The 13,810-nt window shown below is 41.9% G+C and overlaps 2 protein-coding genes across 5 annotated transcripts in view; both read left to right on the plus strand.

The window, feature by feature from the left end:
* Nucleotides 1-13,810, plus strand: part of LOC137491081 (uncharacterized) — a 554,517-nt gene that overhangs the window by 479,986 nt on the left and 60,721 nt on the right. The gene's annotated exons all lie outside the window — the stretch shown is intronic.
* Nucleotides 7,408-12,337, plus strand: LOC147845087 (tripartite motif-containing protein 16-like). Its single transcript, XM_087249639.1, has 4 exons — nt 7,408-7,590; nt 9,561-9,734; nt 10,905-10,951; nt 11,546-12,337. Exons 2-4 carry the CDS (start codon nt 9,574-9,576, stop codon nt 12,070-12,072), a joined length of 735 nt encoding a protein of 244 aa, XP_087105765.1. The 5' UTR covers nt 7,408-7,590; nt 9,561-9,573; the 3' UTR covers nt 12,073-12,337.

A 13,810-nucleotide genomic window follows, 5' to 3' on the forward strand; every position in this document is an offset into this window, starting at 1 on the left:
AAGATGGTTGACCCAGTGTATCATAACTCAGTACCACAGGCTGATGTCTCAGTCTCTGTGGGCGTTGCTTTACTGTCTGTTGCACTATTGGTGTCGAAGCTAAAAAGTCTGCCCCCGATTCATTGTGCTCAGGCCTGGCAAAACTCAAATCAGGTCTCTGAGTTTGTAGTGGCACATCCTCTTCGCTTTGTAGTGGCACATCCTCTTCGCGTTGTAGTGGCAAATCCTCTTCGCTTTGTAGTGGCACATCCTCTTCGCGTTGTAGTGGCAAATCCTCTTCATAGTGCTGAGGATTCTGCCGCTGTGACTGGACAGGTTTTGCAAGAGGATTCAGAAAACCCTTATTCTGTCGTGTTTGTCTGAGATGCCAATGATAGGTGCCGCCATATTCATCGTCGGAGGTGTCACTCTGTTCTGGTCGTTGCCGTTGACCTCTGATTCTTTCCTTTGCTGAATTCAGGCTGTGTTTCTGTGGCAGGAGTCTCTCTACTGAAGGCTGGTCAGGAGGTAAGTAGTCACAGGGCAGCAGGAGGTTTCTATGAACAACTTTATCACGTCCTTTCCCATTCTCTGGACTGATTACATAAACAGGGCTGTCTGCTGCTTTTCTCTCCTTCACCTTATACACCTGGTCTTCCCAGTAGGTCCTTATCTTACCAGGGCCTCCTCTGGGTGTGAGGTTCTTGAGGAGAACTCTGTCCCCTGGGTGAAGGTCTTGTCCCTGAACTTTCCTGTCATAGAGAACTTTTCCACGAGCCGCTCCCTTATTGGCGGTTTTGGCTGCAATCTGATATGCTTCTTGCATCCTCTTTTTCCAGTGACCCACATAGCCATCATACGTATCCTGAGACTCATCTTTACCAAGATTGAACAACAAGTCAATGGGTAAGCGAGGAGAACGTCCAAAGATTAGGTAATAAGGCGCATAACCTGTTGCCTCATTCTTTGTGCAGTTGTACGCGTGGATAACTTTAGCAAGCGACTCTTTCCAGTCCTCTTTCTCTTTTTCCTCTAGGGTACGCAGCATTGATAACAGGGTGCGGTTAAACCTTTCCACCTGCCCGTTACCCTGGGGATGGTATGGTGTCGTGTGTGAGCCCTGGATGCCAGAGAGTTTCTTTAAGCGGGCCATCAGCTGATTTTCAAACTCTTTGCCCATATCGTGATGTAATCTGCTTGGGAAACCGAACTTGAGTGCAAAGTCATTAAAGATCTTATCGGCTACTGTTTTGGCAGCTTTATTTCTCGTAGCATAGGCCTGTGCGAACCTTGTAAAGTGGTCCATGACCACCAATATATATTCGTAGCCATGCTTGCATTTATCCAAATGCAGGAAGTCTATGGACACTAGCTGGAATGGATAGGTGGTTTGAACTGGTATCAAAGGCGCACGGGTCTGTCTACTCGGCTTTTTCTTCTTGAGACACTCGCATACTCTTGTGACGAAATGTTCAACATCTTTACCCATCTGTGGCCAATAGAACCGCTCTCGAATAAGGTCCAGTGTTCTTTCGACCCCCAAGTGACCCATGTCTTGATGGAGTTCTTTGAAGACTAATGGCTGGTAAGCTTTAGGAAGGAGCAGTTGTTCTCGATGGGAAGTTCTACGGCGCAAGACTCCATCTTGGCCCATGTTGATTTTCAACCATTGCTTCAGCAGTATGGCCACTGTGGGATCCTCAGCTTTTACTTCAGCTCTATTTGGTCTCCTATTTTGCGACTTGTACCAGAGAACTCTTGATAGGATTTCATCCTCTCTCTGAGCTTTGCAGATTTGTTCTGAGGTAAGAGGTTGTTGACTGGTTTCTCCATCTCTCACTAGGCTCAAAGCACTAACCTGTATCAGTCCAATACCCTGGCAAGTGTCTCTTTTTTCAGCAACCACTCTTTCCATAGATGCACTTATTACATCCTGACTGGCCTCAGTCGTACAACTGAGCATGTATTCCTCTATATCCAAAGGCATACGTGACAACCCATCCGCGTCTGAGTTGTTCTTACCTGGCCGGTACCGGATAGTGAAGTTAAAGTCGGCCAACTCAGCCACCCATCTGTGTCCTGTCGCATTGAGTTTTGCAGAGGTGAGCACATATGTTAGTGGGTTGTTATCTGTATATACCACAAAAGATGGGGCATGATACAGATAATCCCGGAAACGTTCGCATATGGCCCACTTTAAAGCTAAAAACTCTAGCTTTCCAGAGTGCAGATGGTACCTCTTCTCTGCTGGACTCAAGGTGCGAGAGCCATAGGCGATCACTCTCATCTTTCCCTGTTGTCTTTGGTATAAAACCGCGCCCAGACCAACTTGGGATGCATCACAATGTAATACAAATGGCTCTGTAAACTCTGGGTATCCAAGGACAGGGGGTTGGATGAGCATCTCTACAAGCTGATTCAATACATCCTGGTGAGAGCTGGTCCACTGTATAGGCGTCTGTGATGGTAAGTGTCCTTTATTTTTCTTTTGTGTTCTACTGGGCTTTTTCATGGTCAGTTTTGGAGTGTGATTTTCTGTGTTTGGAACAGTGAGAAGGCTGTACAGTGGGTGGGCCACACGGGAAAAGTTGGGTATGAAAGATCTGTAGTAAGAGAGGAATCCAAGCATTTGACGTACCTCACCAACAGTGGTGGGATTCTTCTCTTTTAAAGACACCACAGGAGCTATTTCCGCAGGGTCCATTGTGTAACCCTCTCCTGTCACTAGTTTACCAAGAAATCTCACACTTGATTTGAACAGATCACATTTCTTTGGGGTCAGTTTAATGCCATGCTTCTTGTAACACTGGAGAACAAGTCGAATGTGCTCCAGGTGTTCCTCAAAGCTGTGACTGTGTACTAGATTATCATCAAGGTATGGGAGGCAAATTGTGTCTCTCAAATCAGCCAAACAATGCTCCATGCTCCTCTGGAACTCTGCTGGTGCTGAGCTCAGGCCAAAGGGTATGCGAACCCATTCAAAGAGTCCCCAGGGTGTGATGAATGCTGTAAGTGGGCGACTCTCCTCATCCAGATAACCCTGGTGGTACGCCTTACCCTGGTCTAAGACAGAGAACCATGAGCTTCCTCCCAAGACATCCAACATATCCTGAATCCTGGGGATTGGGTGGCGGTCAGGAACTGACTTGCGGTTGAGCTCCCTAAAGTCAACACAAAGGCGAAGAGTCCCATCTTTTTTTCGGACACACACCACAGGAGATGAATAAGGGGAGCGAGAATGCGTGATCCAACCTCTTCTCAATAAATCCTGCAAATACTCCTTAACTTCACTATGAAGTGGCTTTGGGACTGACATGTAGGTCTTTTGCACAGGACTGGTATCATGAAGAGTAATATGCATCTTGAGAGATGGTATACTACCCACATCCTCACTGTCATACGCAAAGGCCTCACATTCCTCCTGCAACATTCTTCTCACTGCCTCCTGCTGTTCCTTGGACAAATGACCAAGTTCAACAGGGGGGTCCCATGATGTTGGTCTTCTAGCTTGTTGACTGTTTAGCGGTGGTGTGCCCCCTATTCTACTTGACTTTATCTCTGCACTGTTCTTAATTTCTGCTGTTGTCTTGTCTCCTTCTGTTTGCACAGGTGCCATATATACGGCCTTGACAGGTTCCAGGTATCCAATCACACTATGACGATCCAGACAAATGTTGCGATCTGAAGTATTGGCCACAGATATTGGTATGTATGGTGTTCTCTTGTTTGGGATCTGTACCAATCCATTATTGCAGGTCAAACCTTCTGGTAGAGGATTAAGCACATCAGATGAAAAGAACATTTGTTGGCCTTGGGCTTGTGAACTCACATGTGCTCTTATGTAGACTGTGGTGACTTGATTGGCTGGTAAGAACACTTTTTTTCCACTGGTACGAACTACACCAGTTTCTGGCTCACCATTCTGCATCAACTGGACAACCTGACGAGCAGTTTCCACTGTTATTGCAAAAGCCTTACTCACTTTTTGTGCCAACTGCCGTTTCCCACCTTTAGTCTTTCCCTTGTTTCTGTTTATAATGGTCTCAATGACATTATAGCCAATTATAGGATCACTAGCTACTGCTGGGTCACTTGACACCAGTATTGGCACTTGTAAATCACTTATTGTGTCAGGGTCACCCTCTAATCTGAAACTAACTTCAATCCAGCCAATATATGGTATGGGAGTGTTATTGGCAGCAAGAACTGTTAGTGTTTCGTCTTCCAATAAGTCTGTAATTGGCCTGACAACAGTGTGAGGAAGGTGGTTTAGTCGCCAGGGCTCATTTACTATGCTGGACTGAGCTCCCGTGTCCCACAAGGCTGTTACTGGGCAATTGTCCATCACACAGTCCACTACACATCTGTTTCCCACAAGGCTTACCAACTGTGGATGGTACTGAGGTGGTATGTAGTTAACCACACTTTCTGCTAGTGGGGCACCAGCTGCTGTTTCTTCACGCTCTGTAGTTAGTTGGAGGACTGTGCTGTGTGGTGGTTTCTCATTTTGGGCCACTTGTTCTTGGACTACTGCTGGCCCCGTCCCAGTAGTCCCTGCCCGTTTCCCGATGTAGCTCTGCATCCCTGAGAGAAGTGCCCTTCTTGCCCACACTTAAAACAGTGCAAACAGTGCTCACCTGTCCCCTTTTCTCTGCATTTTTTGCAGCCTTTCATTCTTTGTTTTTGATCAAGTAGACGGGGGTTTGCTTCAATTACAGCCTGAAACATTTGTTTCATTTCCCTGCGGAGTTCTTCCAATATCTGCTGCGTACTCAGGGTGTCAGGCTTAGACTCATTACCCTTTACGACTTTTATCGCAGCTGTTGGGTTAGACTCCTTAGGTTTGACAGAGCTCTGAGCAGATGTGGACTTTGCCTGAGAGTCTGTGTCGAGCTCTTGCACTTTAGGAGTTTTACTAGCAATGGATCTTTTACGTTTTTCTTGTCTCTCACACTCGACTTTTGCTGCCTCATCCACTTTTTGTATAAGTTCCTCATCTGAAATGCTGATATCACTGAGAAAAGGCAACATCTGAAACTTCACTGCATCACTCAGCAGTCCAGTTTCTATTGAGCGGAGGAACTTTCGCTGGATGACAGCTCTGCTGTACTGCTCATCGGTATCCTCATTTTTTGCTTTCCATAAAAGCTTCTCCTTAAGCTCAATTGCACGAAATACAAAGTTCACAGCTGTTTCTTTGGGCTCTTGGGAGATGTTTAGGAGCTGATGGTAAAGTTCTGTGGAGCTATCAACACGATAGTGGCCTTTTAGGATGGTAAGAAGTGTATTGAAAGTCAGTCCCTGCTTAATTTCTAACATATCCCTTAAAGGCAGCCCTGGACTAACAGCCCTAATTACCGCTTCCACTACTTCAGCCTGGGTGTGTCCTTTTTCTATCCCCATCTCCATTTGGCGGACCAAGCTGAGATATGACAGTTTATCCTTTTGACCACTCTCTCCAATTTGGCCACAAATTCTAAATTCCCTTCGAAGTGTTACCTCAGGCAGCAGATGAGTTGGTTCTAAACGGCTCATGGGTGGAACATCTGTTGTCTTCTTAGTAGAGGAAGATAACCAGAAGCGTTTTTCTAGGACTTCAGCTGGGACAGTCTCTCCTACTGGGTCCCCTTGGTCTGGCTGACTACTCTTTTTATTGTGTTTTTCAATTACTAGCAGCAGGTCAGCACAGTACTGCTGAATTTGTTCGCTCTCTTCAGTTTCCTCCAGCGCATCTAATGCCCCTTCAGCCATTTTAATAAGTGCCCTTCGTGTCTGGCTGCGAGACTCTCCACCATCCAGGCCATCACATTTCAAATGCCTGCAGACGTCTATGAGAGACTCTTCTCCAAGCTGCCACAAAGCTGCACTTACTTGATCACGCAAGATCTGACTGGCATCCATTGTACTAAAGGTTCGTCTCGTGGGAAAGGAGGGAGGTTAGTGGTGCTGGTCACTCTATCGCCTCCTCCTGGCTGGCTCGCCAAAATATGTTACACTTTCAAGAAGGAGGCAAAGTCCGTTCTTGTAGCAACACATTTATTTCTGTTAAAACACAGAGGAAAACATCGTTTGATTAAGGAGCACGCTAGATGTGTCTGCAATGCAGCTAACCATACACTGACTACTGCTTTTTATGCTGTGGGCACCTAAGAGTTATAAACAATAACCTGTCCTATAGTGCAATTGTTTAGTAAATACATGACACTGACATATTATTATTATTTAAATCACACTCAAAAAGGTTCCAAATCGAATCACAATTAATATCACAAAATAGACCTACATGTGTATTGTGATCACTTTCTTACAGCATAAAATAAGACATTAACAAATTAAACACATTTGTGCGTCACAACCTCCTTTAACTTGTATACAAATGAATAAAACAATACCTATAAACAACCACAAAATAACTATTTGTCACATTTCTCCATAACTCTTTCATACATAACTGTTTAATGCTGTATCAATGCACTTTTTAACCTCTATGAAATGTAATCTTACTTAATGAACTATATTTTAACTGAATTTTAATGTCTTAATGTAAAAACTCACAAAATCAATATAAATGAAAACCCTTTACTGCTAAATCTAACTGAAATTGTTCTTAACCGTATTTTCTGAATGTCTCTTTCAATGTAATGGCTAACAGTTAATGCTAAACAAGGTCTAATAATGCTATTTTATGATCACGCACATGTTTAAACTTACTGCACATCACTATACACAACCCTCTTAATAAAGATCACGAAAAGTTTAAACATGGTGTCTCATAGTATCAGTTAATCGCATGTTTACATTAGTTTCTCACTGCTCACATTGAAATCTATTAGTTTTTAACACTTCCGCCATTTTGGCACCATTAAATCACGGTCAAACTCAACTAATCTAATATCTCAGGACATAAATGCATCTCCATATGAACAATATATGTTTCAGTGTACCATTACAGTAAATAATATTATCTTACCTGTTAAAACACAGAGGAAAACATCGTTTGATTAAGGAGCACGCTAGATGTGTCTGCAATGCAGCTAACCATACACTGACTACTGCTTCCTCGTGATTCAGCTACCGACACATAGGAAGGAACGTGGGCGCCCTCTCCTGGTGAACCCGAGTTTTACAGGGATAATTATCACACTATACTTTTGTAATACACATGCATTGTTACAGAAGACTACATTATTCCTGGATTAGATGAAATTAAATAGTTAAACAAAAAAAAGATGGGGGGTGACAGTTTCTATTACAGTTTCTTTTACTTAGGGCTACATTAATATGCCTGTTAACTGCAGATCTTCAGCAGGATTTATCTCAGTGTCACTTTAACACTCTGCAGACTGAACACATGAACATTCAGCAGTGTGAGAAGAACTCTGTATAATCTGCCAGATTAACACATTAACACTGTTGTTTGTTTTGTCCTCTACACAGGCTACAGTGCTGTAATCTCACTGCTGATAATTGTGAGACTTTTACTTCAGTTCTACAATCCTCAAACTATGTGCTGAGAGAGCTGGACCTGAGTAACAATGACCTGCAGGATTCAGGAGTGAAGAAGCTCTCTGATGGACTGAAGAGTCAACACTGTAAACTGGACACACTGAGGTACAATAATTCCACACATCAACATCATCTGTGCGCACGATGTACGCTCTCGCTTCTCTCTGCTCGCGCAAAACATTTGGGATTTTTGTCAGTCCTGGGGCGGGACTTGTTGTACTTGTTATCTCTAACGATATTGGCTAATCTTCCTTTCCGGAAGTTAGCCGGGATTGGACGCAGGTAAGCTAGTTTCCCCGTTAAATAAAAATATATAGGATATCTTATCATAATGTCACAATGTGAAACTAATAGACTTACTTTCTCAGTAATAATAGGTGGAGACTTACTTTCAATACTGAGATATTTCTTGTAATAATTAATCTCATAATAATGCCTATTCTTACCATCATGACCAAGTCATATAATGACATATCAAAATAATGAGATATTTCTGTAACAAACTTTATTACTTGGGAGAGAAAGAGAGAGTTATACTATGTGGCAAAAGATCTCTCCATTAAACAGAAATTGGGGGAAAATATACATGGGCTAATAAATCAGGACGAATAATTCAGACTTTAAATATGTGTTTTGAACCATTTGATGAAGTTTAGCACCTACATTTAAACTGAACTCAAGCCTAGCATGTTAAAATTTATAAAAATCTTTTTTTTTTCTTAGACTCATTGTCCTTGACTCATTTTCTCTGAAGAACAAGTCAGAATAAATTGGATGGACAATAGTATACAAAATAGGCTATACATGCATGCAGTGCATAAAGTACAAAGGTTTATAGTAAATATACTGCCATAAGTCTGTTATTCCACTTTACAGTTAAAGTCTGAATTATTAGCCCCCTGTTTATTTTTATCCTAATTTTTATTTAATGGAGAGAAGATTTTTTTCAACACATTTCTAATCATAATAGTGTTAATAACTCATTTCTAATAACTGATTTATTTTCTCTTTGTCATGATGACAGTAAATAATATTTGACTAGATATTCTTCAAGACACTAGTGTTCAGCTTAAAGTCACATTTAAAGGCTTCACTAGATTAATTAGGCAGGTTAGGGTAATTAGGCAGGTTATTGTATAATGATGGTTTGTTCTGTAGACTTTGGAAAAAAATAAATTGCTTCAAGAGGCTAATAATATGGACCTTAAAATGGGTTTTAAAAAATTAAAAACTGCTTTTATTCTAGCCGAAATAAAACAAGAAAAAAGTGGGCTAATAATTCTGACTTCAACTGCATACATGACCTTTAATAATATATAGATATTTATATATTTTCCACTGATCTATATTTCAAAAAATGTTAATAATTATAATAATATAATAATAATATACAAAGCTGCACTGCACATATAGTATGCATTGTATGGAAAGATCTTAAAAGCAAATAAACTCTTCTGAAGACAATTTTTCCTAGAAAGATCATCCCCAAGTGTCATAATGAGCTCTGCTGTTGGGGTTAATAATAAAGTAAAATATAACAAACCACACAAGTGCTGCACGGGACAAATCAAATGGGTTCAGAAAGTCATGTTACAAGAATGCAAGTCATTATTTTAGAAGATAAATTTTTATTATTTGACTGTTTCTCGAGATTGAATCTTCATAAAGTTCATAAAGTTCTCAGAAAGTTTCTTATGATTATGACTTGCAAATTGTATATATATTTAACGGCGTGATCTTTTTACCTGCGTCCAATCCCGGCTAACTTCCGGAAAGGCAGAGTAGCCGATAGCGTTAGAGATAACAAGTAAACCAAGTCAACCAAGTAATCTGCTTACGGTTCACTTCTCCTAGCGCGCAAACATCACCGTTGCGCTTGATTTATATTCACATTTTTATCTTTCTGAGTTTAGAGGTGACTGTGTGTTAGTGACGCCTATTTGGCAGACTAATGTGATGTTGTGTATGTTTGTGTGTGTTTCTGTGTGTGTGTGTGTGTGTGTGTGTGTGTGTGTGTGTGTGTGTGTGTGTGTGTGTGTGTGTGTGTGTGTGTGTGTGTGTGTGTGTGTTTTTAGGTTGTCTGGCTGTATGGTGACAGAGGAAGGCTGTGGTTTTCTGTCTTCAGCTCTGACTTCAAACCCCTCACACCTGAGAGAGCTGGATCTGAGCTACAATCATCCAGGAGATTCAGGAGTCAAGCTGCTCTCTGAACAACTGGAGGATCCAAACTACACACTGGACAAACTCAAGTATGTGGAGCAGCACTGCCTTTTTTATTGTGAATACAGATACTTTGATACTTCACTGCTCTTCTAGTGTCCAGATATTAATCAAACCTGTTAAATATGTCAGTGCACTGGGGCAGTTCTCACATTAACCGTGATATTATATCTCATATTAACACTGTACAGTTTCAGCATTGTAGTTGAGCAGTGAAACTTGTTCTCTACATTTCTGCTGAAGAACTGTACAGTATCAGGTCAGAGATGTGTGTGTACTGTTCTCCAAATACGTCCTGTGTATACTTTAACAGCAGGTTAAACTCTCCCTCATGAACTTCACAGACACAGAATGTCCTTTATCACACTTTAATAAGGGCGGAGTAAAACTATAAACAGGAAGAAAATAAACAATATAAATTTACATTCACAATGTGGACATAACAAAGATGTTTCTGGCAAATATCTCACATATCTTGTAATCTGGCTCTTTTCTGCTTATAAACTAACATGAACACAAAATATCAGGCAATAAAAGTGATCAGCAGACAGTGATGCTGGTTCTGATATAGTCCAGTGACAATCACATGTTGAACAAACTCAAATAAAGCAAATGACAAAAAACTCCTAAACTAATCCTTTATAACTGAAGTATTATGAACAATAAACAGAACACAAACCGACGAAGCTTCCAAAGGGCGAGGAGGACTGCAGATTGGTCTGGATTCAATGCTCTCCAACTTAGCAATGTTTGGAGATGATGAAGAGGCATTTGACAGAAGATGAAGATCTCCATCATATTTCAAGTCATTTAACACTGAATTCTGCTTTATTATTGTGCTGCGCTTTTGTCAATTGATCATTGAATGAATCCTTCAGTCTTTATATCTGTCTGTTTCTGTGTTTCCATTCTGTTTTCTGTTTCCACATCTGATCTAAAAGCTCTGTGTGTCATTCAGAAGCTGATTTGACAGCTCCACACACACTCATGTTGTTTTACTGCAGTTATTAATGCACTGAGATCAGCCAATCACAATCCAGCATTCAGCACACACTCCACATGTCTTATTGTGTGTATGTGTGTGTGTGTGTGTGTGTGTGTGTGTGTGTGTGTGTGTGCGCGTGTGTGTGCGTGTGTGTGTGTGTGTTTTAAGCTGATGTTTGTGTACTGACTGAATGTGAATCTGTGTGTGTTTACAGTCTAGATCATGGAGGAGAGACGAGGATTACAGCAGGACCACGCAAATGTAGGACTACACACACACACACTCTCTCTCTCAAACACACACACGCATGCACACACTCACACAATCAGACACACACACACACACGCTCCCTTCTGTCTCTCTCTCACACGCACACGCTCACACACAATCAGACATACACACTCACAAACACATGCACTCTCACACACATGCTCACGTGCACGCGCACACACACACACACACACACACACCCTCTCTCACACACACAGACACTCACTCTCACACACACCCTCTCTCTCACACGCACACACACAATCAGACATACACACACACACTCGCACACATGCATGCACCCTCTCTCACACACAGACACACACACTCACTCTCTCACACACACACTTCCTCTCTCTCTCACGCTCACACACACACACACAGCAGTGAACACATGCACACACACACACAGCAGTGAACACATGGACACACACACACACAACACACACGCCCGCTTGCACGCACACACACACACACACACACTCCCTCTGTCACACACACACACACACAAATGCGCATACACACTCTCTCTCTCACACACACACACACAGCTGTGGTTATACATGTGTGTGTTCTTGTGTTCAGATGTCTGTTTCCTCACTCTGGATCCAAACACAGCACACACTCAACTCATTCTGTCTGAAGAGAACAGAGAGGTGAAGAGTGTGAGAGAGAATCAGCCGTATCCTGATCATCCACACAGATTTGATGCATGGCCTCAGGTGTTGTGCAGAGAGAGTGTGTGTGGACGCTGTTACTGGGAGATTAACTGGAGTGGAGAAGAAGTGTGTATATCAGTGTCATATAAGAGCATCAGGAGGAAGGGAACAGGTGCTGAGGTTGTGTTTGGATATAATGCTCAGTCCTGGAGTTTGATCTGCTCTTCCTCCAGATTCTCATTCAGACACAATCACACACGCACTGATCTCCCAGTGAAGGCGCTCAGCAGGAGAATAGGAGTGTTTGTGGATCACAGTGCAGGAACTCTGATCTTCTACAACATCTATAGAGACACAATGAGCCTCATCCACTCAGTCCAGACCACATTCACTGAGCCGCTCTATCCTGGGTTTGAGCTTTATTATCCTGGATCATCAGTGAAACTGAGCTGAAGACTGATGAGAGATTTACCCAGAATCCTCTACAGGAGCAGTCAGCAGCAGTGTGTGTGTGTGTGCGTGTGTGTGTGCGTGTGTGTGCGTGAGTGTGTGCATGTGAAAGTGTCTGTATTTGTGCTCTCAAAAAAAAAAATTGTTGAATGAACATGATTTAATCGTGGCACCCTTTATGCATCTAATCCAATCAAGTAAACCTGAACTGCTTTGAACATGTTGTATGAACACAAAGCACATTTGTAGATAAAACATGGTTTCAATATGTCAGTGTTACGACTGAAGTTTATTTATTTATTTTTATTATTGCGGATTGTACTCCATTTTCTTTTGTCCCGCCTCCTTGCTGTTTTTCTGATGTCTTATAGGCTCCCACGCCGGCGTGATTCCCTGCTCTGATTGGCTGCTGGTCTACGAGGCCTGTATAAAAGGGAGCTTCCGGCAGGAATCGGGGAGCTCATTTCTGCTGCATTCGGTGTTTGGAGTGGAGCTCCTGGGTTTCCCTCACCCCTTCGGCCGACGACCAACAATAATCACCTTTGTATTGATGACCATCCTATGCTTGAATATTTATTGAGAGTTTGAGCGTGTAGGGGTGACCTGCCTATTTATTTGATTACTTTTGACTTTGTTTATATTAGGGAGTCAGGTAAGATTCTTGTATGTTTCTTTAAATAGTAATGGGTAATTTAGTGGATTTATTTTATAGATTCTTTTGTTTGTTATTTTGGCCTGTGGTCACCCTGACGAAATGCTTGTTTATATAAACCCTATTTTTCTATAATAAATATCTTCATATATACTCTCAATTGAGTGTGTGAGTTTGGTTGTCGACCGAAGGGAATCTTTTGCGATAAGTTTTGTTTAGTTTGGGAAATCCACCACCCCAACACATTTGTTTGTTCTTCGTTTATTATGCCCTTTTCGTTTCCCCTAGACTTGGGGCGTAATACGCACAAAGAGCCAGAACAAAAGAACAAAAGACAGCATGTCTTGAAGTGACCGCAAAAGAGGTTGTTTAACTCTATCTGTTGCTCTATACATTACGCCTCAAAGTTATATAATTTCATGATTCATTTCATTTAACTTTGTAATAGAAGCACAAAAACCAGCTAAGCCACAACAGCCTACAGCAAGATACATTTGTCCTCATTCAGTCTCAGAACAAGAAATGAACACAGAGTTGGCAAGACATTTCTGGGATTCGGACTCCGGATCTTCTGTTTACTAGACACCAAATGTGCCGCAAGCCTGCCTTTGAGTGAAGGTCTCGGACGTTAGATCGCCCCCTGGGGGCTAGCTGCAGTACAAGTAATAAAGCCCGCCTCCTCAGTGTTAATGAAGGAGACTTGAGGCCTAAAAAAAAAAAAAAAAATTCACTTGAAATTAAACTGTCCTGAAAGATGGTCTTGATCATTTAAGGCAGTTGTTATCATGCTGCTATAGGTGCAAATCTTAATTTTTGCAGTCAGTATGTTTTTTAACCAAGTAATTTGATGCTAAAAAAATGGGGCGTGTCATCATGATTGACATTTGTGATTGACAGCTTCTCTGAGCGGATCGTCGGCGCTTCAGGGGGAGATTGAAGCAGGATTAAAGATATAGCGAACTAATAATCATCGATTACTGTGTTATTTCACTGCGAAAATATGAGTTGTTCAGCAGTAAACTGTTCTAACCGGCCTTCAGGATCTGATGGATCACTGAGTTTTTTTAAATGTGAGCTAAGTTAAGGTAG

The sequence above is a fragment of the Danio rerio genome, chromosome 4 (genome assembly GCF_052040795.2).
Source record: "Danio rerio strain M-AB ecotype USA chromosome 4, GRCz13ab, whole genome shotgun sequence".
Classification (NCBI taxonomy): Eukaryota; Metazoa; Chordata; class Actinopteri; order Cypriniformes; family Danionidae; genus Danio; species Danio rerio.

Bases quoted from the DNA above. Each gene is read 5' to 3' on its own strand.
- LOC147845087 (XM_087249639.1), top strand. From the start codon at position 9,574: ATGGTGACAGAGGAAGGCTGTGGTTTTCTGTCTTCAGCTCTGACTTCA. The intron at 9,735-10,904 runs GTATGTGGAGCA...GTGTGTTTACAG, and splicing joins TACACACTGGACAAACTCAA to TCTAGATCATGGAGGAGAGA. The intron at 10,952-11,545 runs GTAGGACTACAC...TCTTGTGTTCAG, and splicing joins TACAGCAGGACCACGCAAAT to ATGTCTGTTTCCTCACTCTG.